General features: G+C 44.4%; 2 protein-coding genes across 2 annotated transcripts; both read right to left on the reverse strand.

The window, feature by feature from the left end:
* Nucleotides 1–34: 34 nt before the first annotated feature.
* On the reverse strand, nt 35–7,345 carry c8b (complement component 8, beta polypeptide). Its single transcript, XM_060059740.1, has 12 exons — nt 7,193–7,345; nt 6,383–6,527; nt 5,943–6,090; nt 4,788–4,929; nt 4,345–4,477; nt 3,612–3,809; nt 3,093–3,333; nt 2,815–2,943; nt 2,193–2,356; nt 986–1,139; nt 480–551; nt 35–344 (listed from the first exon to the last, which is right to left on the reverse strand). The coding sequence occupies exons 1-12, from the start codon at nt 7,261–7,263 to the stop codon at nt 193–195; spliced, it is 1,749 nt and encodes a 582-aa protein (XP_059915723.1). The 5' UTR covers nt 7,264–7,345; the 3' UTR covers nt 35–192.
* A 1,887-nt stretch (nt 7,346–9,232) lies between these two features.
* dab1b (DAB adaptor protein 1b) lies at nt 9,233–26,182 on the reverse strand. Its single transcript, XM_060059283.1, is given in 12 exon segments — nt 9,233–9,893; nt 10,174–10,284; nt 10,654–10,787; nt 20,035–20,053; nt 20,055–20,405; nt 20,407–20,433; nt 20,435–20,715; nt 21,420–21,468; nt 21,470–21,538; nt 21,785–21,832; nt 25,768–25,826; nt 26,149–26,182. Coding segments are annotated over 11 exon segments (1,164 nt in total). The 3' UTR covers nt 9,233–9,893; nt 10,174–10,191.
* Nucleotides 26,183–26,304: the final 122 nt, after the last annotated feature.

The raw sequence follows: 26,304 nt of genomic DNA on the forward strand, positions 1-26,304 counted from the left end.
AATAAGTCCAATAAATAAGAAATAAAATCAAATAATTTTGCACCATTTGTTGCACCAATGTGTTTATTTATACTAGACTGTAAATGACCCATGAGTATCCAGACAGTGGTTCAACAAAATGAATATGAATCCCATGCCGACAATGGGTATTTCTCTGCCCTTCTGACTTTTCTTATGACCACTGCAAGGGGTTCAGCACCCGGTGGACTCCTGCGGGAGTCCCCAGCAGTCCGCGCCCCCGTTCCTCGCCGCGGGGTTGTTGCACAGGCGACTGCGGCTCTTAGTTCCTCCAGCACACACAGACCACGGCCCCCAGCAGCTCCAGCTGCCGTCGATGCCGATGGCTATGGGGTTCAAGAGGTCTCATGAGTTATGTCACATCCACTTCTGTGTTGAACATACATACGAATATTAAGATTACCAAATGTCAAAAGGCTAGTTGTTGGTGTTTTTAGGTTTGCCTCTTTAAGTTACTTTACCTTTCTGCCTCTGAGTGATCTCACAGCCTCGACCCGAGTAGCCGTTAGGGCAAATACACTCGCACCTGGTGCCTGTTGAAGACCACAAGACACACCCGGAGGTCGCTCTATCATCAGCACCACATGATCGCTCTCTTCTCTGTTATATCTTCATACATTGCAAGATAGAAAATCACTCAGAATGACATCAGTACAGGGTCCTGAAGCTTAAGAAAAATAATCCCTCAGAATGACATCAGTAAATGGTTCTGAACCTAAGATAGAATTTCATCAGATGGTCTTGAACCTAAGACAGAATGACATCAGTATATGGTCCTGAACCTAAGACAGAATGACATCAGTACATGGTCCTGAACCTAAGACAGAATGATATCAGTACATGGTCCTGAACCTAAGACAGAATGATATCAGTACATGGTCCTGAACCTATGAAAGAATGACATCAGTACATGGTCCTGAACCTAAGACAGACTTCTCTCTGGCAGAGGGCCTAGGTGATGGCTGACCTTTGAGGATGGCTATCCCGTTGTTATAGCAGGGGGAGCACCTGCAGGCGCTGTTCTCGTCCAGGTACTCCATCAGGGCTCTGCGGAGGTTCGTCTTCAGGCGATCAGAGCCCACAAAGTCCCTGGAGGTCACCAGCTCATACAGAGGTCGCGTCTGAGTAAGGGACATATGTTTCATATATTATGATCATCTATTTCAATTGGATGTCGATCTCATTTTTTGGTACTAAATTTTTTTTCAAATTGAAGGAAAGTTTTCGTTTTTTGACTTGGACCGTTTAGTTTAACCGAGTTGTCGAGGGAAGTTGAATGTAGCAAGGGTTCCCTAAACAAACAAAAAAAGGGGAGACGCCCTTTCACATGGTGCTGTGGAGGGGATTGTCTAAGAAGACAGCCGAGGGGCAGAGGGACTAACGTGAGGACAGTGATGGACAGATGGAGAGGCCGCTTGGAGTTTCCCTTTTGGTTTCAGACTTCTTTTGTGAGTACGGAAAGAACATTTTCTGAATTCCATATTGAGCTCCAATAATCGCGGCATCAACCGGTTTTGACTCTTATAAACCCGGGGTACTTTGTTAATGTCTTTCCTTTTAAATGTTTGACTGACATGTGTTTTTGGACAATAAATCCACAAATATATTTAAAGGAATATTGGGATCCTATGGTCTTTTGGTTTCGGGTAAATGTATATTGGGTTGGCTGTGTTAGTTATTGAGTGCATGGGAGAGTATTTTTACGACAGTATAGCAATTAAAGCTGCCTGAGGCCTCTCATTTACCCTAGCGAGAGTAATTACCAAACATGTCATTCGATAGTAGATCTCATCAAGGCTCCTCCCATGCGAATAGGCTAAAGCTAAGGACCCTATTCGAGTTTAAGGCCATTGTCTGAGAGGGATGCACGATGAATAATGAGTTTTTAAAAGGGAGACAGACCCCTCCTATGTTCACTCCGGCTAAACATACTTTACCAGAGTGGTGTTTTTCTCTTTAATGTGCACCCTTGCTCATGCGAGTATGACGTTTTGATCACATTGGACAGCACCTTAATATTATTTTTTAATATTATTTTTTATTTATACTGAGTTTACTTACCGTTTAAAGATACCTGAAGGACCATAAATCAAAGCCTTTGTGTGAGTGAGTGTGTGAGTGAGTGAGTGAGTGAAAGAGAGAGAGGCAGAGCAAGCCCCCCCCCACCGCCCCACCGTTCTGCGGAGGAATTCAGGGTTGTAGTAGACGCCATCGCCCCACAACCTCATCAGATCCGGGGTAGGGACGTTCTTGGACGCCAGCGCAGAGATGGATTCACTGCTCCCGCCCCTCACCACGGCGAAAAAGTCCTCAACTACACTTTCCGACCCTGTGTCCTCTAGAAGGAGAAGGAGTGGTCGATAAGCAGCATACCTTAAAAGGAGTCAATTATTTTTTATTTTCTTGTATGTGCAAGAAGTGTCTAAAATACAAGTATGCTTCCCACTTTAGTCTAGTGGTTTAAGGTGTTTGAGACTTTAGAGGGGTGTCTAAAAACCACACATTTGAACCTAGTACCAAAAGGTACAGGGTTCAATTCCTAAATTTGGCTGTGTACCAGTAGGCATCCTTGAGCAAGATGCCTCACCTAAACATCCAAAGTCACTCTAGTCTGGAGTCATTGAATCTGGAAGTCAATCTGCATAAAAGTATCTCTAAATCACTAAATTGTACACAACACAATCTCAAACTAACGAAACAAAAATCCTACCCTGTAACGATGAACAGAACATATTGTTTTCACAGCCAAATCATGGTGAAACCATTTGATTCAAAGGTTTCAGAACTGTAACTCACGTCCAATTTCTTTCAGCAGGCCGTCACATCCTCCACTTTGCATACTTGCAGATATATAGACGCCTTGTATGTTTGCTCCAACATTAAACCCCGACTGCACACAGTTCTTGTAATCTTCCAAACTGTAATCTATCAAAAAAAGAGAATATGTTGAGATCTGCTGGCAAACCCAAGCCCCAGGTAGTGGCTTGGGATGTAGCTGCAGCTATAGCTGTATCATTTTTTTGGGGGGGGGGCATAACTAACTTTAAATGCAGTAGTAATGACGGTTGAAATACCTGATTTTGCCAGCTCCTCTTTGTTCAGCACAAGGACGTACTCATACTCCCCTCCCAGACCCGCTTCTGAGATGTAGTGGGTGCCATAGTCCATGAAGATCTGCCGCAACTCGCCGTAGACATAAGTCTGAGGCAGGGAGCGCAGCCGCATCAGGAACTCATGGTGCAGGACCAGGTCTTCTGCCCTCAGTATGTACTGGGCCAGCTCCAGTTCAGCCTTGACCCGCACAAAGCTGTTGGTCTAGAAGACAAGCGTGCAGTGAATTACCCAGTAAAAGATTGGTTTTGTATTCATAAAAGTACAACACAAAAGATGATCAAATTCAAAATGTCATTTGATCCATCTCTCAAGGGTCAATTTACTGCAGGTCGTTTGGTAAACGACTAGAATTTCTAGTATTATTCGGAATGGTCTTAGGTGCTACATTTACCCTCACACCGACAATATAACATATTATATGCGTTTCCGAGACACAGTCATAGTAAGACGTTAAGAGTGAGAAACATAAATAAGGTCACCTTTCCCGACATACGACGAATTTTCTTCACTGACTTGGAGTACTTCTCATTGGAATAGTTGAAGCCAAACTCCACCACCCCTGGTATGCTGAAGCCAAACGAGACAGTGGTTTTGCTTCTTCGCTCTCTGCTGGAGTACTCAGAGAAATCGGAGTACGATTCAAAATTCTTGGATGAGTAATCGTACGAGCCCTTTGGCTGCAGGAAGGGGGAGAGTGCACGGGAAAGAAGTAAGATTCACATTCATCTGCAACTGCCCAGAAATACCACATTCTCCAAACTATGTGTTCATTGCCATTGATCAGATAGCACTGTGTGTCCGTTGGCTGAATGTGTCTGAGGCCTGAATTCTTGTGCATCCAGCCCAAGCAAGATAGTGATAAAGAAGCAAGGTGGAATTGGGAATGATGGGAGGGCTGCCTCTGCATTATTCAAAACGTTGATATTCTGACCACAATCTTCAGGGTTTGTAGCCGACCATGTCTGTTCTATCTAACTATTAGTTGGTGTGATATCTAAATGTATGATGAATTAGTCGAATAATCTCTAAAAGAAGACCTTTGAGGATTCACACTGACGTAACCCCAAGCCGATTGAGCTTCATGTGGAGCGTTCTACAATTGAAACAGCTGGTACAATAAAGATCAAGGAAAACCTCTGGAGATTAGCACAAAGAATGACAAAGTGTGGATTGAAGAAATATTGGAATGCATCCATAAAATATATAGGCTACCTGCAGGGTATACTGCTGCAAGTTGTATGGTTTCCTGTACCGCTTGTTCTGGATGTAGTGAGGTAGGCAGCTGCCTTCGTAGTACCTGTTGTCCAGCACCACCCCCTCTAGCTGGCTGTCCAGGATGTTGATGCTGAGAGAGAGAGAGAGAGAGAGAGAGAGAGAGAGAGAGAGAGAGAGAGAGAGAGAGAGGAGAGGGAGAGGGAGAGAGAGAGAGAGAGAGAGAGAGAGAGAGAGAGAGAGAGAGAGAGAGAGAGAGGTTATGTATCCATTACATATAATGGTTACATACTGTAAATAAATTTTATTCCTAATCTAGGGATGTAAAAGGCTAGGGAATACATGTTAAATTGTCAAGACATTAACCAACAAAGGTGGATGATGATGATAATACTGTAATAACAATAAGAGTAAACACCGGCATGACCTGGAATATGACCCACCCCTTGGCAAGGTCCTCTATGCCCCAGTACTCGTCTGCCTCCTGATTACAGGGCTTATTCACACTGCCACAGCCCTTCTCATCGGACCAGTCCCCGCAGTCGTCGTCCCCGTTACACTGGAGAGACTCCTGGATGCAGCGTCCTAGGGTGGGGGCAGGGGGACACCCAATGGATGGCACTCAACGGCTGCATGTTGTAACGGAATAGGCATTTTTATAAGTTGCCAGGAAGCAAGAAGTCGAGAGAAAGCATTCTTTATTGACAACAATGTTTTGAAGACTTGATTTGAAGCGTATAAAATAGTTTTTGCACCCTTTGGAAACTAGCGACCAAGCGCTTTCTGTGGACACCATGGGGTCTTCATTTGGAAGAAATATGTACGCTAAGCTATGGCGAGACTAAAACAGTCATTGATACCGTTGGAATTGTGCCATTAATTACAATTAGATTTTTCTTTTTGCAATTTTAAGTATAAGACTGAAAATACCAAAATAAAAGGACTGCATACCGAACAGGTAACTGACGTCATTGCGTAATAAAAAGCTTACATTAAGACAATTCTTTTCATACCGGGACGTAATAACACAAAGTCTTTCACTGCTTATAAAAAGACCTGAAGGAGTCACTGGATAAAACCAGTAGGCTACCAACTGGATCTGGTAAGATACATGGAAGGGATATGCCTTGTCTTAGTGTCTTTGCTGTTTTACGAAAAACTGCAACTTTTTTGCCTTACTCAATTATGTTGACAAATATATCTTCTTCACGGCACATTCAAACGGGTTCTAAATAGTTTTTGGTCTCTCGGCGTTGACAAGCGTCCATGACTAGAGTAGGTATTTCTTTAGAGATCAGGTCTTATGGCGGAAGAGGAGGGACTCAGGGTCATAATAAGTAGTGCACTAGTCGTGGAACACGTTGAACTCGTTATGTGTTCATCTTCATAGTGTGTGTCACTGGTTCATGGCTTGATTATGACTTGTTAATGACATGTCAAGGACATGTTATTGACTTTTCAATGACTTGTTCATGATTTGTCAATGACTTGTTAATGACATGTCAATAACTTGTCAATAACTTGTAAATGACTCATCAATGACTGTTCAATGCAGGTGTTATCTTTGGTTCTGATAGGTCGGCCTACAGTGGAGCTACCTGTGGAGGCGCACAGGAAGCCCGTGCAGGGAGGGATGTTGCTACAGGTGTAGCGAGAAGAGACGCTGCAAGCCTCCTCCTCCCTGCCGTGGAAGTTGCACGGCTCTCCTCCGAACTGGGAGGGCTGCTGGAGTCTGGCGAAGCGGTACTGAAGGAAGGGAGAGGCACGAATAAATGAAGAGAGAGACATTGAGGTGATGATCCCGGAGTCATGGGATGATTGTTTTTGAAGTACACTCTCATTGTCACTCTCATTGTCAAGGCCGAGGTCAGGAATAGCAGCATCCTTATAAACTAGATTAGACATGTCAGCAGCACATCAGAAGAAACATGGGTGGAATTAGCTTTAGTGTCCGGCATATGGCTTGATAGTAAGTAGATATATAATCACATTTATTATGATTTGGGAAATGTATTTTGAAAGTCGGTCTCTGCCTTACCCTCTTCTTCTGACAAGTATCACAGCGTGTCCATGTGCTCCACTCTGAGAGCACACAGTCCACGGGTTGAACTATGACCCCGGGACCTGCTGCGCGTGCCTCACGAACACTCAGTCCTTCACTGCTGGCTGTCGCTATGGCAACACTACAGTAGATATAACACAAGGATGAAACCACGACCCAAAAGTAACTGATTTCGATCAATGTCTTGATTAATTTCATAACATATTGGGCTATGTGCTTGTTTAACTGAGAAATACTGCTCAGATCTTTAAATAGTTAAATAAATAGCAGAATATTGAGAGGGTTCAATTAAAAAAACTGCATCACAAATTAAACGAATTACCTTCCCCCCAATAAACAAGACACTTATAAACATTTAAACACATGAAACAATAGTAAATTTGGTTCTCAAGATAGTATACCTGTTTGTGTTTCATCAAGTTTATATTTGTACGTTTGCATTTGTTTTTTATTAGATTTATTGCTTTATAAACTTACTAAATCTGTCTTTGCTGCATGCCACTTAACTTTAATGATGTCATATAATGACCCAGGTACTCCTCAGATGTTGCCTTATAGGGCCACTGACTCATAATGCACCAGGTGGTATTTAATCTAAAACACCAAATGTATTTCAGGAGGAAATCTAACATTCAACTTGTGCTGTGTTCTAGCTGTATTCACTCCAATCAGGTTGCATCCACAATATATATATTTTCAGAAATATATATATAATATTTTTGCGCAATACAATATTAGGCCTGCAGCTGTCCGGTTCTGTAACAAAACAAGAGCGCAGTGGAATACCTTGTGAGCAGCTTTACGGTGAAGGACACCAGGAGAAGACAGCATTGTCTGTTGAGTTCAGCGCTCCCCATTATGTGCGAGAGCGGTGGCTGGTGGGTTGTGACTGTTAGTTGTGAGTACTAGCTGCTTTGCACCATGTGTACGTGTGCAAACACATTGACCAATACAGGTCAGATCGTTCATAATGTGGACTTACTTTAGCCTCTAGGCCCCAGGATGCAGGTTGGAATATGTGTGTGAAAATGTTTATGTCTGTCTAACCAAAATGTTGATTATTACGTTTAGTGGCTATAGAATGATTGACTCCAAGACAAACGGAAATAGGTTTGATCCCCACTGTCAGACCTATGAGTCCTTCTTGAGCTGGATGTCCTGCTCCTCAATGAGGTAGGCTTATCTGAATTTACTGCAAGTAGCTTTGGAAAAGTCAGCTAAATTGCTAGATTTATTTAGCTTTTTTTTGGGCCAAACTTAAAGAATCAGGTTTATTCATAAAAAGCTACTTATCACACACACACACACACACACACACACACACACACACACACACACACACACACACACACACACACACACACACACACACACACACACACACACACACACACACACACACACACACACACAAAGTTAATTGTTTTCAAAGCTTTATCTCCCTATCAAGTGTGGGGAAAACGGACAAAACCAAAACCAAAATATGATCATTGATTACCCGTCCAGCTTTAGAAAACAAGTTGAATAAACACAAATGCCATCGTTTAGTTGGTCCAGCCTACATCAATGAACCTTGAACCTAAATTCCTGGCACTGATTTTGAATTTACCGAAACACCCAACACCAGTTTATGAAAAGAAGGCAAACAGTTCCCATCAGATGCTGGCACAACTGATTGGGAAATACATAACATGTCATGTAAAAAGAGACAAAGCTGGGACTGACATTATATTTTATTTGTAACCGAATAGTGGGATGCGCACAGTGATCAGGGAGGAGACAGACCTATAAAAGTCATTTTTCTAAATATTTTTTCGGTACAATTCTTGATCCCATAAATACAATTTACAAAATACCTGGGACGTTTTATTTTTTTGCAATTGTATTTCACAAGCAGGGTTACAGTTAGCGTCTTTATTGTAAGTGTAGGAGTTCATGGTGATATTTTTACATTTGTTTCAAATTTTTGTTGCCCATCTTTTGGCCGTTTTTTATTTGGAATGTCCAAATCTAATTTCAGATCCTAAGAAATATTCAAAGAATTTACGACCATTTTCAGTGTTATTCTAATCTGATTTGATTGTTCAGATTAGAATAACACAGACAAGATATAATCACAGACATTGCATCTGTATTAAACCACATTGAAGAATTGCCTGGTTTATTTTAATTATGAAAATGTTTTAAAGGTATGTCAATTAATGTTTCAAAATGTAATACCTACAAAATGTCAGAAAGCAAATTTGTAACAAGAGCAAATGAAAGATATGCAGACAATTCTGACTATGAACCTTCAATAAAAAGAGAACCATAATATTGTAAAAGAACTGCCCTAACATTTATTTTTTCTTTCAATAGACCTTTATAGAATTGTTAGAAGATCCCCTTCATATTTTCCTCCAAACTACAAAGCGCTAAACAAGTGTAAGACAGGTGCAGCAGGCGTGACGAATGGCGATGGGACACAGATTCACAGTTCATGTCACCGACAGACCAGAATTCGGAATATATATTTATTTTTTAGAAAATGATGATGATAAAAAAAAGTGCAAAAGAATTTCAGCCACCGTAGAAAGATTTATCCGGAGCCCGGGGGGGGGGGGGGGGGGGGGGGGGGGTTGGGGGGCGGGGGGGGGGGTGGATGTATTACGAGAGGCAATTGTTTGGCCCCGTGAGGCAGCGGGTGGGTGTGGGGGTGGGCGGTTAGACGGGGAAGATCTTATTTACAAAATATATGCAATTTGGCAAAAAGAAAAAAAATCATTTCACTAACGCCTCAAAGCCATTTTGATATCCGCTGGAGTCTCACCAGTCAGAAACTCGGGGAATCACAGCCTAAAAATTGACAAATAAAAAACGTTGATTTTCTTTTGTTTGGTTGTTTAAACATTAAAGAAAGCTGCAGGAAACAGCTCACAGTGGAGTCCGCTGAAGTCCAGTCTCCCCTCATGCTTGGCTCTCCACAGATCATTTGGTAGGCTACGTCCGTCTGGCTCAGTCCTCGCTGCTGGCCCCTGACGCGGTGAAGGTCAACGCACACAAAGCTCCTCCCCCTTTAACACTGTTCATCTTTTTTTTTCTTCCAAAAATAATTTGTGTATCATCATCCACATCCGTGTGGCATATAGTTATTCCTTGACGGTATATGGGCCGATATATTAACCTCGAGGTATGTACGTATATATACCAACCTCAAGCGCTTTCCTGTCTGAGTTAAAAGGTGAAAGGTCACTTACTGGTTGAGAGGCTATGTGATTGCAGAGCACAGCCTCCAGAGTTTTGTTTTGTGTTTTCCCTTGAAGTCGATGCGCTCCGTTGGAAAGCAGACCTTGAAGAATTATATCCAGGTTTTGAACGGTAAAGATTAAAAAGGAACTTGTTTCTGTGTTATCCAGCTGGAAGAGATGGGTTGTCTATTATTACTTCAACAGAAAGCAGACTTCTTCTCTTCCAGGTCTTGTTGTGCCCTCAGGAGGTTTTCCGCCCCCTGTACAAAACAGAAACATTCATCAAAGCCCATTTCTAAATTGGCACAGTGATAACTGTATCTCACCAGTAGAGGGCAATAGTGTAGTAGAGTAAAGGGGGCCTAGGCATTCTGACATGTTCTATTGCTACACACGCGTGCTGTTGAACTGCCACATCAGCTCTGTTTCCCACAGAAAAAACATGCAGATTTATTCATGTGTTCATGTTGCCGACCAGGATTTTTTCACAGCCCGAGGAACAGAGAGGAGAAGAAGAGAGAAGCAGCAGCAGTACCGTACCTGGTGGCCCCCTGTACTCTAGCTGTCCTCTTGTAGACAGTGGAGGTCCTTGGGAGACACCAGCTCAGCTTCACTGGCCTCTAGAGACAGAGTCCTTGCATCACTACCACCCTGAGAGAGAGAGAGAGAGAGAGAGAGAGAGAGAGAGAGAGAGAGAGAGAGAGAGAGAGAGAGAGAGAGAGAGAGAGAGAGAGAGAGAGAGAGAGAGAGAGAGAGAGAGAGAGAGAGAGAGAGAGAGAGAGAGAGAGAGAGAGAGAGGCAGTGACACAAACAGAGAGAGGCAGCAAGGATATTATTTTCTCTTTCTTTAATCAAAATTTCAAACCACACCTGCTAATGTTCAAGTAGTTCCTTATTTGAATTTTAGCACGAAATTATCTTTGAAAAAGTGCAAAATTTACCTCACAAAACAGCAGATCTTTTATCAATTACAATGTGAATGTGTATGTGTGTAGGTGTGTGTGTGTGGGCAGCACCTACCGACTGCTGGTCTGTGTGGGGGCTTGGGGCTGCCTCTGGCTCCGGGAGGCTGTAGCTGGCTGGGGGGTCAGCGGACTGGGAGGACGGGGGGCCGTCAGGGGAGGAGCCCTGGAGCGGGGGGGCCGGGGTTGATGCTGCAGGGGGAGGGACTGGTTAGCCCCCAGTGTGAGCTAAAGACACTTTTATACTCACGCATTACCATGTGCGTGTCTGACAGTGGACAACATTTCTCAGAAATCCCACCGTAATCCATGTTAATCTATGAATTAAAGATCCCATTTCATAAATGTAAATGGACTGCATTTATAAAGCGCTTTTACTAGCCGTTGGCCACCCAAAGCGCTTTACAATTTTGCCTCACATTCACCATTCACACACACACATTCACACACCGACGGCGGAGTCAATCATGCACGGCGACAGCCAGCTCGTCGGGAGCTAACAGTTAAGGTTTGGTGCCTTGCTCAAGGACACCTCGACACTCAGCTAGGAGGAGCCGGTGATCGAACCAACAACCTTCAGGTTACCAGCCAACCCGCTCTACCTCCTGAGCTACGGCAGCCCACATGGATTTTTAGTTAGTTTATAATTGCATTTGGGGGTCTTACAAGAAAAGGGGTTACATGCCTGTATGTTAAGAAATACCTCTTATTATTCTCACACTGTTGATTTCTGCAAAACTGATTTCAGGATCTTTCAAAAACGTTTTGTTCAGAATCATGTCGCTTTCAGGCCCCCCTCCCGAGTAGTCCAGTCTGCTGCGATTGGTCAGTACACCCACTTTGTTGCGATTGGTCGAACGCTTTGCGCGTGTGTCGGCAAATTCACACCCCCGAGAAGTTGTGAACATTGCGAGAAGTGTCCATCTGCAGGCTTGGGCGTTTCCGTCATGACACAAGAACGCCCTTTAGGCGTTCCTGGTAGCGTTTCATCGACCAATCACGAGGTGTTTCGAAAGGCATCCTGGGTTTCGCAAGGCATACTGCGAAGCACAGTCGCAAGGCATACTATGCTTTCCTTCCTTAATGGCAATTTTACCTCGCTCATTAGATTTAGCAATCATGGAGCCCCCACTTGGCTAACGTTAGTTCTATGCTACCCGTACTTACTACTAGATCTTATTTTGAAACTTCTGTTTGAGAAAATCGGGTTCGGTGTTGACAGTGAAAGTTAGTTATAATTCCTTGCACAATTTGAATTGTGTTTATATATGCTACAGTGGTCTTTTGTTTAGCCAATTCATCTTAAACAATGAGGGTTTTGATTGACCCGGCCCGGCCCGCCGATATTTCCCACCACTATCCTTGAGCCGGGTCGGGCCGGGCCTTTGATCGAGCGTTTGTGTTTTTTTAGTTTTTGTTATCATTGCTTTATTGGCCTAATCTGAGGAGAAATCTATGCCATAAACAGAAATATTATAGGCCTTTATTACACGGGTCTTCTCAATGCCGTGGAACGCTCCGTTCACTTGCATGGGTAGTAGTCCGGTAACTTGTCAACCCCAGCGTCTTCGGTTGCTAAGCAACGTCAACGTCTTTGTCTGACTATTTCACTGCTGATCAACACTACGAATGCTGGTAACGAATAAATTGTAAAAAGACACACCATGTGAAGTTTTTTTCCAAATAAGATTTGAAAAGCTTTGGAAGTTTACTAACACTATTGACATGCTTTTTGAGTAGTAGAAGACTCTGACATTTTAATCCAGTTCAGCGAGAAAGGCGACGAAGAATAAGAAGGGGGCGTTCCAGTCTGCGTAAACGGGAACCCCCACCACACGAGAACGCCCCTTTGTGTCTGCAGTGGGATGATATTGAACATTGCGGGTGGCTGGGAGGCGGCACTTCTGCACTTCAGCACCGCTCAAGGCAAAGTCTGACGTCACACTGTTACAGAAGTAAAGTTTGAGCGCAAACAAGCTGTTTCACACACTGGCTCAGACTTAAATTTCTCTAGTTTAGCAGACGTCAAACAGGTATACATATGTCATATAAGATTTAAAGCAAAGGGAAAAGCTAAAGAAGCATGACATTACCCCTTTAAATGTATTTATTGATTATTTCTGGTGCACAACACCTCCCAGCATCATGGACAGGCCATCAGGCCATCTTCACTAAATTGTATCTGGGGAAATTGTAGGCTAAAAGTGTGCAAATGCTCAACATAGGAAATTATAGTACTGGACAAATTTTATTCAGTCAGACTTAAAACATGCATAATAATAGTGGCCTATAGAGTTTTGTTGACAGCCTCGTCCTTGCTGGTTTGGAGGTGGTCACCCTAGCGTGTATGTGTGTGTGCATGTGCATGTGTGTGTGTGTGTGTGTGTGTGTGTGTGTGTGTGTGTGTGTGTGTGTGTGTGTGTGTGTGTGTGTGTGTGTGTGTGTGTGTGTGTGTGTGTGTGTGAATTGCCTTTATAGCCTTTGTTTTCAATTAATGCTATGAGTAGACTTGGTGTCCAGAGTGGACATCGGGACGATGGGGAGATTTCCCGATGAGGAAATCTACAAATCAGCGGCCGGTAAGGGAAGCTCCCGGTATGAAAAAGTGCCCAACTCCGCCCCTGTTGGGGTCCAACTTACAGTGTTATTTTATCTTGCCATAAAGGATAGTTTGCAGGTGTTACAGCTTTCAGTTAATATTATCATGTAATATTACTGAAACATTGCTTTGCCGAAATGGATGATTAATCATTGGTAGGTAACCAGAGAAATAACACTAGTGAAATTAACTTCCCTGCCCCTGAGAGTATGTGTGGCAAAAAGTGTGTGTTTGTGTCGATTTAGGTATCCATCTCTCCCTCTATCCCCCTATCTCTCTCTCTCTCTCTCTCTCTCTCTCTCTCTCTCTCTCTCTCTCTCTCTCTCTCTCTCTCTCTCTCTCTCATTCTCTCTCTGTTTATCAGACTTTAAGGTGTCTTTGAGGAGCTCTTTATTTTACATGGATGTATGGTCTTGCTGTAGGCCTAATTGTATTATTTATATTTGTATAAACAGTATATTTCATTAAACATTGAAAATACATCTCTAGCAGTGTTTCTTTGACAACTACTTTCACTTCAAGATGGAAAATGTGGCACTGCAGCATTCTCTCCCAAGATGAAAGTCTCTGTAATTAGTGAAGGAGCGTATACATTGTTGAACATGGTTACCTTCCATGTAGGCAGCTGCTCTTTATTGACATTATTGAAACAACACAATATGCGCATACATCCTCTGGTATATCGTACTCCTCCGCATAAGGTATAAATATTCATGGTGAGCCGCCATGGCCAAAAATGCCAGGTCGATTTTTTGGTCCCAGTCCAGCTCTGCCTCCCAGAATGTGGTTTGTGTCTGTCAATCAGTCCATAGGTCCAACCAAATATTTATTCTCAGGTCAAAGAATTTCCTGTACATGTCACCGTGAATTTTCTTCATTGATCTGTTATACCTTCTGAAATACTATTTATCAAATGAAACAGACTCAGCTCAGGCATTGACTATTTGCCAGATTTCATGCAGATCTTAGGTTCGGATAGAATTGTGTTTCTTTTTCTTCTTTATATATCTTCATCTCACGCAAATGTGCGTTCGACCCAAATTTTTGCTTGATCGCGTCTGCACATTCACTAATTCACTTCAGAAAGGAAGAATCATTTGTTCTAAAAATGTAGGAAGCATTCGGAGACCGTAACGCTTGCATCGTATCAACTGGCTTGGAAAATTGCACGGGCTAAAAAGCCATGCAATGAAGGGGAGTTTGTTAAAAAATGCCTCAGTGAAGTTGTTGAAATCTTGACTCCTGATAAGGACAAACTAAAACTAATGTGTCAGACGTCCAACTGTCCCACCATACTGTTGAACACAGAATATCGGACATTAACACGGCTACTGAATCGCAGTTGCACTCTGATCTTCGAGCATGCAAATATTTGAGTGTCGCATTGGATGAGTCTTGTGACATACAAGACAAGCCTCAGTTGGCAATATTGGCACGATCTGTGTCAAACGATTGTTTGATCAAAGAACAACTCCTGGATATCGGTCCATTAATAGACGGAACCCGTGGCATAGATGGGAACGAAACAATGATGGCTGCATTTGCGAAAGCAAATTACAATAAATCTGTCTGGGCAGAGGTCTGAACAGTGGTGTGTGTGTGTGTGTGTATCTATATGTGAATGTGTGTATGTGTGTGTGTGTGTGTGTGTGTGTATTTTCTGTGCGTGTGTACATGTGTGCGTGTGTGTGATGTGGCTCTTTGCAGTAACACAGAAAAAATGTGCCTCTTAGTCTCTGACTGGTCGGCCACCCCTGTTATAGCTATATGGTAGCTGTACACTGAACATTGTGCTTTTACAAGCTTGCCTGCATTATTTTTGCTGGCGGGACATTTTTTATAGATTTCTTTGTGAAAAAACAACCTCATCCAGGGGAGTCAGTGGCGTCTTAATGGAAAGTGAAATGCAGATAGAAGAAAGTGGGAATGACAGCAGTTCATCTAAGGAGTGGTAGGGAGAAGTAGAGGATCAAGAAATAGAGCAAGACGAGAAAGTGGAGGATGAAGCTGCTCTTAGTGGGGATACTGTTGGCGATGTTAGCAGCCTAGGGAAGGCCCCCTTTGAAAAAGTACCCTTCACAACAGTTTGGCAATCTGCAAAGCAGTTTTATTCATGACTGCTTGGACCTCTACTCCTGGCTGGAATGTTCGAACACGAAAGATATAAGGTTCAGCTTTGCATGCCAAAATATAATATTTACTGCTATTCAGCCTACTTGTTTTGCTTGGACTTCCAAGCAATGATTCTGTTGATTTTTGTTTGAAATTCATTAGCTGCATTACTTGAGGTATTGCACGTTGAGAGTAAGATTTGTCCAACTCCTAGTTCAGCCATGAGTCTGTTGTTTAATACATAACTGTATATCTTTTGTCATTGGCCATTGTCTATGTAATGCGAATAGCAGTGGACGTTGTGGGTTGGTGTTGTGTTTTTCAGTTGGAAAACACGCATTTGATGCTGATTGTGGGATGGCTGTGTGATTCATGTTTTACGCAGTGGGTCGGATGCTCTGTTGGTTTGTTTGCTTATGCTCTGTGTAGCAATTGCTATTTCTTGTGAATCAACAGAGCCTTTTGAACGACACACTTCAGCCCCATGGTAACACCAGAAAGGTAAATCTCTGGTGCCGCCATGGTTATGGGCAGGGACGTTTTCAAGGGGTGATAATATGCTTTTTTGCTTTCTTTGCTTTGGTCTTATATATCATTTTTATCCATGTTTAAGGTCCGCTTAATTAAAACGATCGAAATCTGAGCCAGTGGAATCGTGCCCACCGAAAAAAAACCTCATCCACCGCCTAAAACGCCTAGTTTGCAGTACAATCTGACAATCTGACGTCAGACTGTCATGGAAGTTAAGAAGTCATGCCTCCCGGCTGCTCAGCCATGCCCTCAAACAAAGCTGTTTACAGCGGTGGCCGATGGAGGTCGGTCAGCCGCCATGTCGAGAAGATGCTATACTCTGAGCGAAAAAAAATTCCCTTTGCATGAACTTCATGATTAATGAGCAGTTACAGTTAATTTTTATTACCATTCCTCCGAAGACCAGCACTAGCCTTGCATTGTGTTCATGTGTTCATGCTTAATTTTGCTGAGGAAAGCTTCCAGAACCAGGCACAGTAACGTTATGATGCAGGACTTTGGCCTCGGTCAGTCTTTGCAGACGGGGCAGTTCCCACTTAGTTGGCACAACCTGGACTTTCAGGATCACAACCGGGATCAAAAACAATTTGTTTTGTTTAAAACAAAGAAGCTAGCAAGTACCGAGGGTTCATGAGTTGGTTGTAGCTGAGCAGTACAACCATGGCAAAAGATACCTAGCGTTATTTATTTGTAATGTTTTGTTCGTAAGATGTGTGCCTCGGCTAACTTTCTAGCTCACATGATTTAGTTGGGTTAAATTTATGATTATGCAAGCTGTAATATTACTGCGGCATTAGGCCTTATACATCGTGACGCCACATATTCAATACGAGAGAATCTGAACAATGACCGAAAAAACATTTTGACCAACACAATAACCCTCCGGTGCCTCTATGAACTGGAGCATTGACTTTTGACATTCTATTATTGTAAGTTTCACTAGGCGATCATGCATTACAATTAAAATGCGGACCTACGACATCTGCAGGACAAGCTGTATTCAAGGTTGTGTTCCAGGAACAGTGTTGGGAGTAACGCGTTACAAAAGTAATGCAAATACTGTAATGCATTACTTTTTGCTGTAACGCGGTAATGTAAAGGCCGATATATGCTCTGTTTTAGACGTAACGCGTAAGCACGTAAGATACATAACCCCCCCTTGCGCTGTAAAATATCCCCCCTTACGTGCTTAAGTGCGTCGCCCAAAATTCCTGACTATGCGACAAAAACACTACGGCCCTACGCAGCTCGCAAAGACTGTGATTGGCCAGCTAACCACATCCTTTCAGGAGTCTCACATTTCCGGTTTTACAGCAACCTTAACATCGTTCAGAGTGTGGAAAAAGACAGCTAACCTAAACTTAGCTACTCTCGTCGAAAATACTGGAAGTGCATAAATATAAACAAGCCAGCGATTTCCACTTCCACGCCCACAGATTCGTTCGTTGCTCCCCCTACTGTTCTGGCGGAGAATCCCCTTGCAACACGCGCAATCCTTAAGGAACCTTAAAGGAACCGTAAATCAAAACTTGTCTAAAACAAGTCCCTTGTGTAAATTACGTGCTTATGTCTCTGTGTCTAAAACGACCCTAAATCGGCCTTAAGGCATTACAAAAAAAATAATGGTAATATATTACTCTGTACAAATCTCAGTAATGCATTTTAAACCCAAAATTAACTTGTGTCTTGTTTTTATACAAATTCGCCAACACCGCGAGATTCGCAGGAGAAAAAAAAATCTGTGCAAATGTTTGCTTCCTCTTACTGCTAGAGGAGAAGATCACAGCAGCAGCAGAGACCAGGGGGGCTGGTTGAAGTCTTTTCGCTTGGTTCTCCGTCTCAACAGTAGGGCTAGAATGGAGCGAGAAGACTACAACCAGCCCGCTTTTCCGTTTCCGTTCAACGAGCAATAAGTCTTCCAAACGAAATCAATGGATTTACAAAATGCCAAATAAAACACATTTTGCTGCGTTACTTGATTTGGAACATCAACGAACACCACCAGTGAGTTGCACATTTCTGAAAACGGATGTTTAGGTTGTTCTTAAGGACATTTTTGTGAATGGCCATAGCCAGCCATTGTGAATTAGGCAGGGGCGATCAAAATGAGCCAAATACCCAAAGACAGGACAAATAGTCAAAATGTCGGTGTCAACCACCCTATTTCGTCCTAGAATAACCAGAAAGGGGGCTCAATGTTTTCTTTTACAATCTACAGTAGTAGGCTCTAGCTTTATTGATTTCGATATGAATACCTACATTTACAGTATTTCTATTATAAAATGTATTGCACCATGAGCCATAACTGCGACCATTATATTGTACTTGTGTTAGCCTTAAGCCTAGCTCAGTCATTATGCCAACCACATCACCTCCTGCTGTGTCATGAGCTGCATTGAACACAAGAAGATCTATTGAGAACACCAAATCCATATTTTCTGTTATTTTGGTGAAAGTAATGCAGAAGTAATGTAAAAGTAGTCTAAGGCCTTACAATTCAAATACAGTAATATTGTAATGTAACTAATAACTTTGAAATGACGGTAACAAGTAATAAATAATGCATTACGCTTTTGAAGTAACTTGCTCAACACTGTCCAAGAAGGGGGACTGCACGCAGAGCAGATCAAGACACCCGAAATACAGTTAGTTGTACAATTTATCTTTTATTACAAAACAGTAAGACATCCAAATATTTTTTAGAATTATTAGGAGACAGAATGAATGTTTTACAGACTCAGTGGATGCCCTGCTGAGCCAGGTCTCTGATGAGGTGTTTGACAACCCCTCACCCTTGGTTGAAGACGATCCCCCATCCCCACCGACCTGTCATCCCAGTATGGGAGACCCCCAAAGGAGGAAGTTGTTGCCGCCATGTCTCCCGCTTCAGTCAAGCGGCGGCCGGAGCCTTGCACACGAGGGGATGACCACCCTGACATCCTGTCCCAAGAAGGGGCCAGCTGGCAAAGCTGTGACAGTAGAGACGCCTGTCACGCCTGTATAGAGAGGATGTAATAACAATTCTGTTCAAATATTATGTCGACATACAAGGATGCTTCAGTAAAGTTTTTGTACATTTGCAAAAAATGTACTTTGAGGAAAAGATTAATTTGTCATATCTTTATTCGTTATTTGGATCCTGTGGTATAATGAAACCTTACCGTTCTGAATTTATTTTTTGAGTGTATCTCATTACATTACATACAAAACATGCTCCTCTTCTGTCCTATTCCTCAACCGTCTAGAGTCAGAAGCAGTTAAGCCGGGATGGTGCACCATGCATGCGATAGAAGCTGCTTCATGCAGCATAGGACATAGTACTGATCCTGGATGCAACATGTATTAACAATGTTGCTGGAATGGATAAGAATGGAACGATGTTTCCCAACACAAGCAATTGTAAGTCTCATTCTTGGATAAGAGACAACAAAAACAGGAGCACTGTAAGTGATGATACCAACTGATGGTAACTCTTGTTGTTTCTTGGCAGCAGACGTTTTCCACCCTGCTGGGTATTCTGTCACAGTTTCGACAAGCATACCTAAATAAGAAGTTATAAAATATACACTTCGGCCACTCACGGTTGCAGAATTCACAGTTAAATTCTAGATCTGAAATATAAGATAGCAACAACATAACTTACCACTGAAACCTGCTGGTACTTGGTCGCTGTTAGGGGTCGATCCGATCGTTCAGCCTGTGTTTGAGATTCTTTATCCGACTTGCGATCTTAAACTTGCGATCATTAAAACCTCTTTCCAATATTTACAGCTGCTAGGGGGTGAGAGACTGCCGACACGCGCGCAAATCATTAAAACAGAACAGCTTTTTTGACCGAGGCTGAAAGTGGTTCTTCAGAAATAAACTGTGTGAGAATAACAAGGTGTATTTTTAACTTCAAGGCAGAAAAACCCTTTCTCGTAGTACCCCCAAATGCAATTATCAACCACAGAAAAGCATAATATGAGCAATGTGCCATTGTTTTGTGGTTAGAGAAAACTAGAGCACCAACAGGAAATCAAAGTGTACACAGGGAGAACACAACAACTCCACACATGAAGGCGCAGGGAGGCCCTTCTGTGAGCAGCATTGCTATCCTGGGGTAAACTCAGATTTAGAAGAAAAAAACACCTTCTGGGTGGACGCTTCTCTAGAACGCTGACACTTTACAACGGCTTCTTAGCAGCAAACACTCACGAGAGTTGTAGGACGGAGAGGGAGGATGTGCCCGGGCTCAAGGTCATTCTGGAGAGGTCAAGGTCACTGCAGCTCCCCTCCTCCTCCTGGCTCACCGCAGAGTCGGGCGACGGCAGCAGCTGCCCGCTGACCGTGTCCTGTAAGCATACGGGGCCCGGGGTCCCGCACCGGCTCCCCGCTGCCGACGCCGCCCCGAGGTCGACCCCGCCCCCCGCGGGAGCGCAGGACGAAGAGGACGGACCCTCGCCGGCGTCCTGCTCCATGCAGAGGCCCTCCCTCCCCAGGCCCACCAGACGCCTCAGGAGTAGGGCCGGGGGATCCCCCTCCAAGCTGGCCGCCACGTGCTGGGGGCTGCCGATGGCGGAGGACGGGGGCGGAGGAGAGGTCGCAGGCCTGGGGGGCAGACGGCGGAGATGGGCACCAGGCCCTGGAGCACGGCGGCCGGGATGGGGTGGCCCCCGACGCCCACGGCCTGGGCAGGCATGTAGGCCGCCATGGCCGCCCACTGCTGCTGGGTGGCAGGGAAGATGTTGGCCTGGCTCCAGATGAGCGGCTGGCCCCCCGGGAGCACCTGGGCCATCTGCAGGGGCCCCTGCATGGGGAAGGCCAGCGTCTGGGCCTGGCCCCCGTACGGCTGCTGGGCCCACTGTGCCGCCTGCACCGCACCCATCGTCATGTAGCCTGGAGGGGGGAGGGGGGAGGAGGAGGAGGAGGGGGGAGGGGGAGGAGGGGGAGGAGGAGGAGGAGGAGGAGGAGGAGGAGGTGGTGGTGGAGGAGGAGGAGATTGTGGAGGTGGTGGAGGAGAAGAAGGTGGAAGAGGAGAACGAGGAGGAGGAGGAGAGGAGGTGGGGGAGGAGGAAGGGAGGAGGTGGAGGAGGAGGAGGAGGAGGAGGGGGAGGAGGAGGAGGAGGGGGAGGAGGAAGGGAGGAGGAGGAAGGGAGGAGGAGGGGAGGAGGAGGGGAGGAGGAGGAGGAGGAGGAGGGGAGGAGGAGGGGAGGAGGAGGACAAAGTGGTGGAGGTGGAGATGGTGGAGGAGGTGGAGAAAGGAAAAGGAGGAGGAGGAAGAGGTGGAGAAGGAGGAGGAGGAGGTGGTGGTGGAGGAGAAGGGGAAGGTGGAGGTGGTGAGGAGAAGAAGGTGGAAGAGGAGAACGAGGAGGAGGAGGAGGAGGAGGAGGAGGAGGAGGAGGAATTGGAAGGCATAGATCACCAGGGGATCAAACCAGGAAAGGCGATGCTGAGGAAGGTTTCAGTTTGCTTTGAAAAAGAAGAGATCAATCATTTGTTCAAGACAGGATTTGTTTCACAGTAACATCAAAGACCCCCATTTAGACTCCTGATTTCTGAGCTCTATACAGTAAGGAGGGGAAGAGCAGCTTGGGGGGTACCTGAGGGCATGGAGGTGGGGCTGAAGGGGGCGTACAGCTCTGGGGGGGGGGAGCTGCTGGGAGGAGTGGTGCCTGCTGCTCCTGCTGGGGTCCAGTGTGTTGGCGGGGGATGGAGGCATCTGGGGGAAGGGGAGAGGAAATCAAACGCACACCCATACATTAGCACATATACACAGTACACACGCACATACACACACACGCACACGCACGTGAAATGCGACCTCACCCAAAGTCATGAATCTTTTTTATTAAACTTTTCACTATACATTGTCATATTAGAACTAAGGTGATTTTAGGGAACTACTTTTAAAGTCACTACAATTCAAATAAATATAACAGATAATATGGGGGCCTATGGTGCTCACCGAGGGAGGCGTCGACATGTCTCCGAATAGATCAAAGTGGTTGATGTTCTGGGGTGAGCGAGAAGGGAGCAAGGAAGAGATGAGGGAGAGAGAGAGAGAGAGAGAGAGAGAGAGAGAGAGAGAGAGAGAGAGAGAAAGAGAGAGAGAGAGAAAGAGAGAGAGAGAGAGAGAGAGAGAGCGAGAGGGAGAAACAATGAGGTTATACATCGTGACAAGGATTTGTGGCTCCAGTGTGCATTCATAAGGCCAGATGCCCCCCGGTGAGCTTTGGCAGCCATGTGTCACGTCGGGTTGGTTGGTTTCGGCGGTACAATAAAATAATTGAGTCACAAAGAAGGGCGCTTGTACAGGCACCGACGCCTCAGCGACCATGCCCGCAGCCTGGGTTCATTATCCCAAAATGGAATCTTAAATGAATCTTTCACGGCCCTGATTTAATTGAATTGGTAAAAAAGTGACCATTGAGTCCAATCACACTGACACTGATGAGATGCTCTGCCTCAGATTAGATATTCTAGTGTCTGCCGATGGGCTGCGGCCAGGTCCAGGGGGGGGGGGGGGGGGGAAGGGGAAGCTGTGGTGAGGGATGGGGGCCCAGGAGAGAGACATGTTTCTTGTGGAGATGCTATGCATAGAGAATGAGTCTCAGAGGGAAACCTAGGGCGAGGGGAACCACGAGGGGAACCAACCCAATCTTGCAGCATCTCATAGCACGTTTCAGTGCTAGAGATACAATAGAATCAGCTCCTTCTGGCTACAGCAGAGAAAAAAAAGTCAACCCAGTTTCTCATGCTAATTTCAAATCCTCAGGACTCACACAGCAAGCAGGGCTTGTTGTGCGAGAGTCTTCCCGGCGTTTAGCCTGTTTCATGAGCTGATTCGGGGATCAGACCAAGGAGCCTTGATGCAGCCAATCATCGTGCTCGAAGCGTCTTTTCCACATCCAATGTGTGTGACGTGATTATGCAGGATGAGGGTGTTTCCACCAACGCTCTGATGCTGGTTCTGAAACTAGTTCTAATTTCCATTCTCCATGATTCTGACTAGACCAGCAGCCATCTTGCTTCCAACCTCGCTGGCAGGGTGGTGGAGGAATGAATGCAGATTCAGTCCTCCACCCTGCTACCATTTAAAACCAAGATGGTACCAAGATGGGACCCAGATAGCCATTAATTAAGAGCAGATAGGAGCTGTTGTTGTTCCACAAAGCTGAAAGATAATTCTAGATTTGGCATTGTGTTGTGTATGGCTTCAAATATTTTAGGAACCTCCTTGAACCATCCAACCACAACGATGGGGACACTTCTCCCTGTCGTCGGGAGACTTGAAACCCAAAAAGACATGACATGGGGGAGAAGGAGACGAGAAGAGGAGGAGATCTACAGCCTATACGGGTAAATGGGAAGGTCGTCGCATGAAATGTGTACTTACTGGAGCCATGCACAAAGCAGACCATGAATCACGATAACGCACACAAACACACACACACAACAATCAATAAAGAGGCATCCTACACAATAATTGCACACACTTAAGCAAGAACATACACACACACGCTAGCACACGCAGACATGTACAAACACTGACACACACAAAAACAGGCACAGACACACACACACACACAACACGTCACGAAACGAAAAACACAACCAGAAACAAATGATGATCTGTGTTGCTTGAGAAGTTGGGAATCTTAATAAGCGGGACTCTAGAAAGATGTCTCACGCAGTCGGTCTCACATCGGTTGCTGTGATTAAGGTTAGGTATTACAGGGAGGTGGAGCAGGTGAAGCAGCTACAGTCTGACCAAACTGAGAGACATGAGGAGCTACATGTCTCTCTCTCTCTCTCTCTCTCTCTCTCTCTCTCTCTCTCTCTCTCTCTCTCTCTCTCTCTCTCTCTCTCTCTCTCTCTCTCTCTCAAGAAGCAAAAGGAAACAGAAAAAGCTCCAACTGAATGAACAGACAAGCAGTAACACTGGGGAGTGGTGTGGGTGCTCCGCGTATGGGCCTGGGCTGTTAGGGTGCGATAGCAGCCAGCTCAGGCTCCTCGCGCTTCCATGCTAAGCAACAAATGCACACTAACAGCGGCGAGCGGGACAGGGTTTCTTCCTGTATTTTTTTTTACAAAGGACCAGCTTTCGAGGGCTTTGTTTTGTGTGAAGAATGAAAAAATATTATTCTCCTGGCTAGTCCAGCAGAAAGGCCTACAAGGGAGGGGATTGTGTTTTGGATTTATGAGAGCCAACGAGGGGCAGGTTGCTGTACCACTAGAAAGACTCATAAATCTCGACCGAATGGAACCCCGTTTGTAAAAAAAAAAATTGTTGGCTGCAAATAGAAAAAGATCCAAATCTATTCAAGTTTGCTGCAACCCACCCGTCAAGTTTTAACAGCCTTATCATCTGTAAATAATATATCAACAGTCGGTATCCATTCAGGTACAAGTATTCATATATGGAGTCTTTGGTGCCGGTGAACTGCATGAGGATACATCTACACACGGCATGCAGTTGTAAACGTCCACAACAACCAACAAACCTCTCGCGGTACGCCCTCTAGGGAAGCCCAACCACCGCCCTGTTGTTTTGCTCTTGGTATTTTTGTACGCTGTCATAACCGCACCCACTGTAAATCGGACTCAGTGAACATATCAAAATAAATAAATGGTATTGATTTGGTCAAATAGCCTGGAGACCAGCCTGATCACATGGCCTCATGCTCTGTCTACTAGAGGGATCAGTCTGGAACTCACGCCACCACACCAACTCCCTAATCAATGTAACCTGGCGAATCGGGGACTGTGTCGTACTTTATAACATAACCTGGCCAATCACATAACCTGGCCCAATCAGAGACTGTGTCGTAGTTAATAACGTAACCTGCCAATCAGGGACTGTGACGTAGCAAATAACATAATCTGGCCATCAGAGACTGTGTCGTAGTTAATAACATAACTTGGCCAATCATGGACTGTGCTGTTAGTTGGGGTCGTAAACAAAGCAAAATATGAATGGCGTCTCCAGACGCAAGAAGCTGTAATGTTAACATCAGTAGAGTGAACACAGTCATAACTGAAGTTATTGCAGTAATAGACTAAATAACAACAATTAAACAAGATCAAGGGTGCTCACTAAAATATATAAAAGACGGTGAAAGGACATTTTCACAGTTCTTCCTTGATCTCTTGTGTCGACTGAAACGGTGCGTATGGTACACATGTTGTGTTAAGCTGAATTGCTGAAAGAGTTTTGTCTATCAAGGCAAAAAAACTCCCGCCAACTATAAATGGATGTGGGCGGCCCGAGGTCCAGAACAGACTGAGAGCGTGATCAGGGTGGTCTCCGGGCTACAGGGCAAATGGCAGGGGGAGAACTCTACAATAGGTATAGGATGAGTTCCTGAAAGCCCACTCTGAATCAGTAAGCTTGTGAGGCTAATGTGGGGTGAAATTGATGACACGTCTGTCTTCGGTTGACCAATCAATGAGTCCTATCTCGTTAGGCTGGCTGGGAGTGACCAATTGGGCTTGTTTCATGTTCTCTTCAAGGAAGTAGGTGTGGAATAAAGTGACAGAGCCGGCTCTAATCTGTGTGTTCAAGGTTTTTAAAAGTGGCGTTTCTGGGGGGCCATTAAAGAAAAGATGTTCTCTTCAGAAATAAATAAACAGGAGACTAATTTGTGCAGCATGATTGCTTAAAGCTGCCAGTTCCTTAATATGGTAATGAAAAAAAAAGATATACAATAAAAAAAAGAATATTTATATACTATATATATATATATATAATATATATATATATATATGTGGTATAAACGATAACCGAGGTTCTGAATTACAGTGGAGCAAAGAGTCTGGGCTTTGTGCTAACGGCTATCGAGGCTTCAGGGTTTCCTTCGAGGGTTTCACAGAGAGGTTTGCCAGTAGAAGAGAGTGGGGATGGTTGGGGGGAGGGGGACAAATAATCAGAAGAATTAATGACACTACAGTCATGAAATGTCGTTTGGGAACGTCATCTATGCCGTCCTTCTGCTGACTGGTGGGACCTGCATCCACGATGAGTCAAATGGAAACAATAAATAAACGTAAAACACAAACATATTTTCTCCTTCCTAAACAGATTCATTCTAATGTATTCATATCTCCAAAAATAAAGAAAGCTTTCCCATTTTTAACCCCCAAAAAACACATTATATTTTGAAATGTAATGTAATGTGTGTTATGCACATTTGACAGTTTTTCCTGTTGAATCAACTCTGCTTAAATCAATGTGGCTCAATATTGATCGTAAACAATGCTTGCAGATTAGATGCACTGGTTGTCTAGGTGTTACTGTAGCAGCTGTTACTCACTAACCGCACAGCTCACTAGCCTCATTGACGTGAGGAGACTCTCCTTGCATTGTGTATTTTGTTTCCGCAAAATAACAATTAACTCTGGTCAATAATTGAGCTCTCCTTCTCCTTATCTCATATTCTCTCTTCATCTGTCCTATCCTCTCTTTCAGTCTCCTTTCTTCCTCAT

The sequence above is a fragment of the Gadus macrocephalus genome, chromosome 8 (genome assembly GCF_031168955.1).
Source record: "Gadus macrocephalus chromosome 8, ASM3116895v1".
Lineage (NCBI taxonomy): Eukaryota > Metazoa > Chordata > Actinopteri > Gadiformes > Gadidae > Gadus > Gadus macrocephalus.

Excerpts from the sequence above, each read along its gene's own strand:
- c8b (XM_060059740.1), bottom strand. The coding sequence starts at position 7,263 with ATGGGGAGCGCTGAACTCAACAGACAATGCTGTCTTCTCCTGGTGTCC. Across the intron at positions 2,357-2,814 it reads CCTGCTGAAAGAAATTGGAC|AGGACACAGGGTCGGAAAGT; the intron begins GTGAGTTACAGT and ends TTCTCCTTCTAG. Across the intron at positions 1,140-2,192 it reads CTGAATTCCTCCGCAGAACG|ACGCGACCTCTGTATGAGCT; the intron begins GTGGGGCGGTGG and ends TCCCTTACTCAG.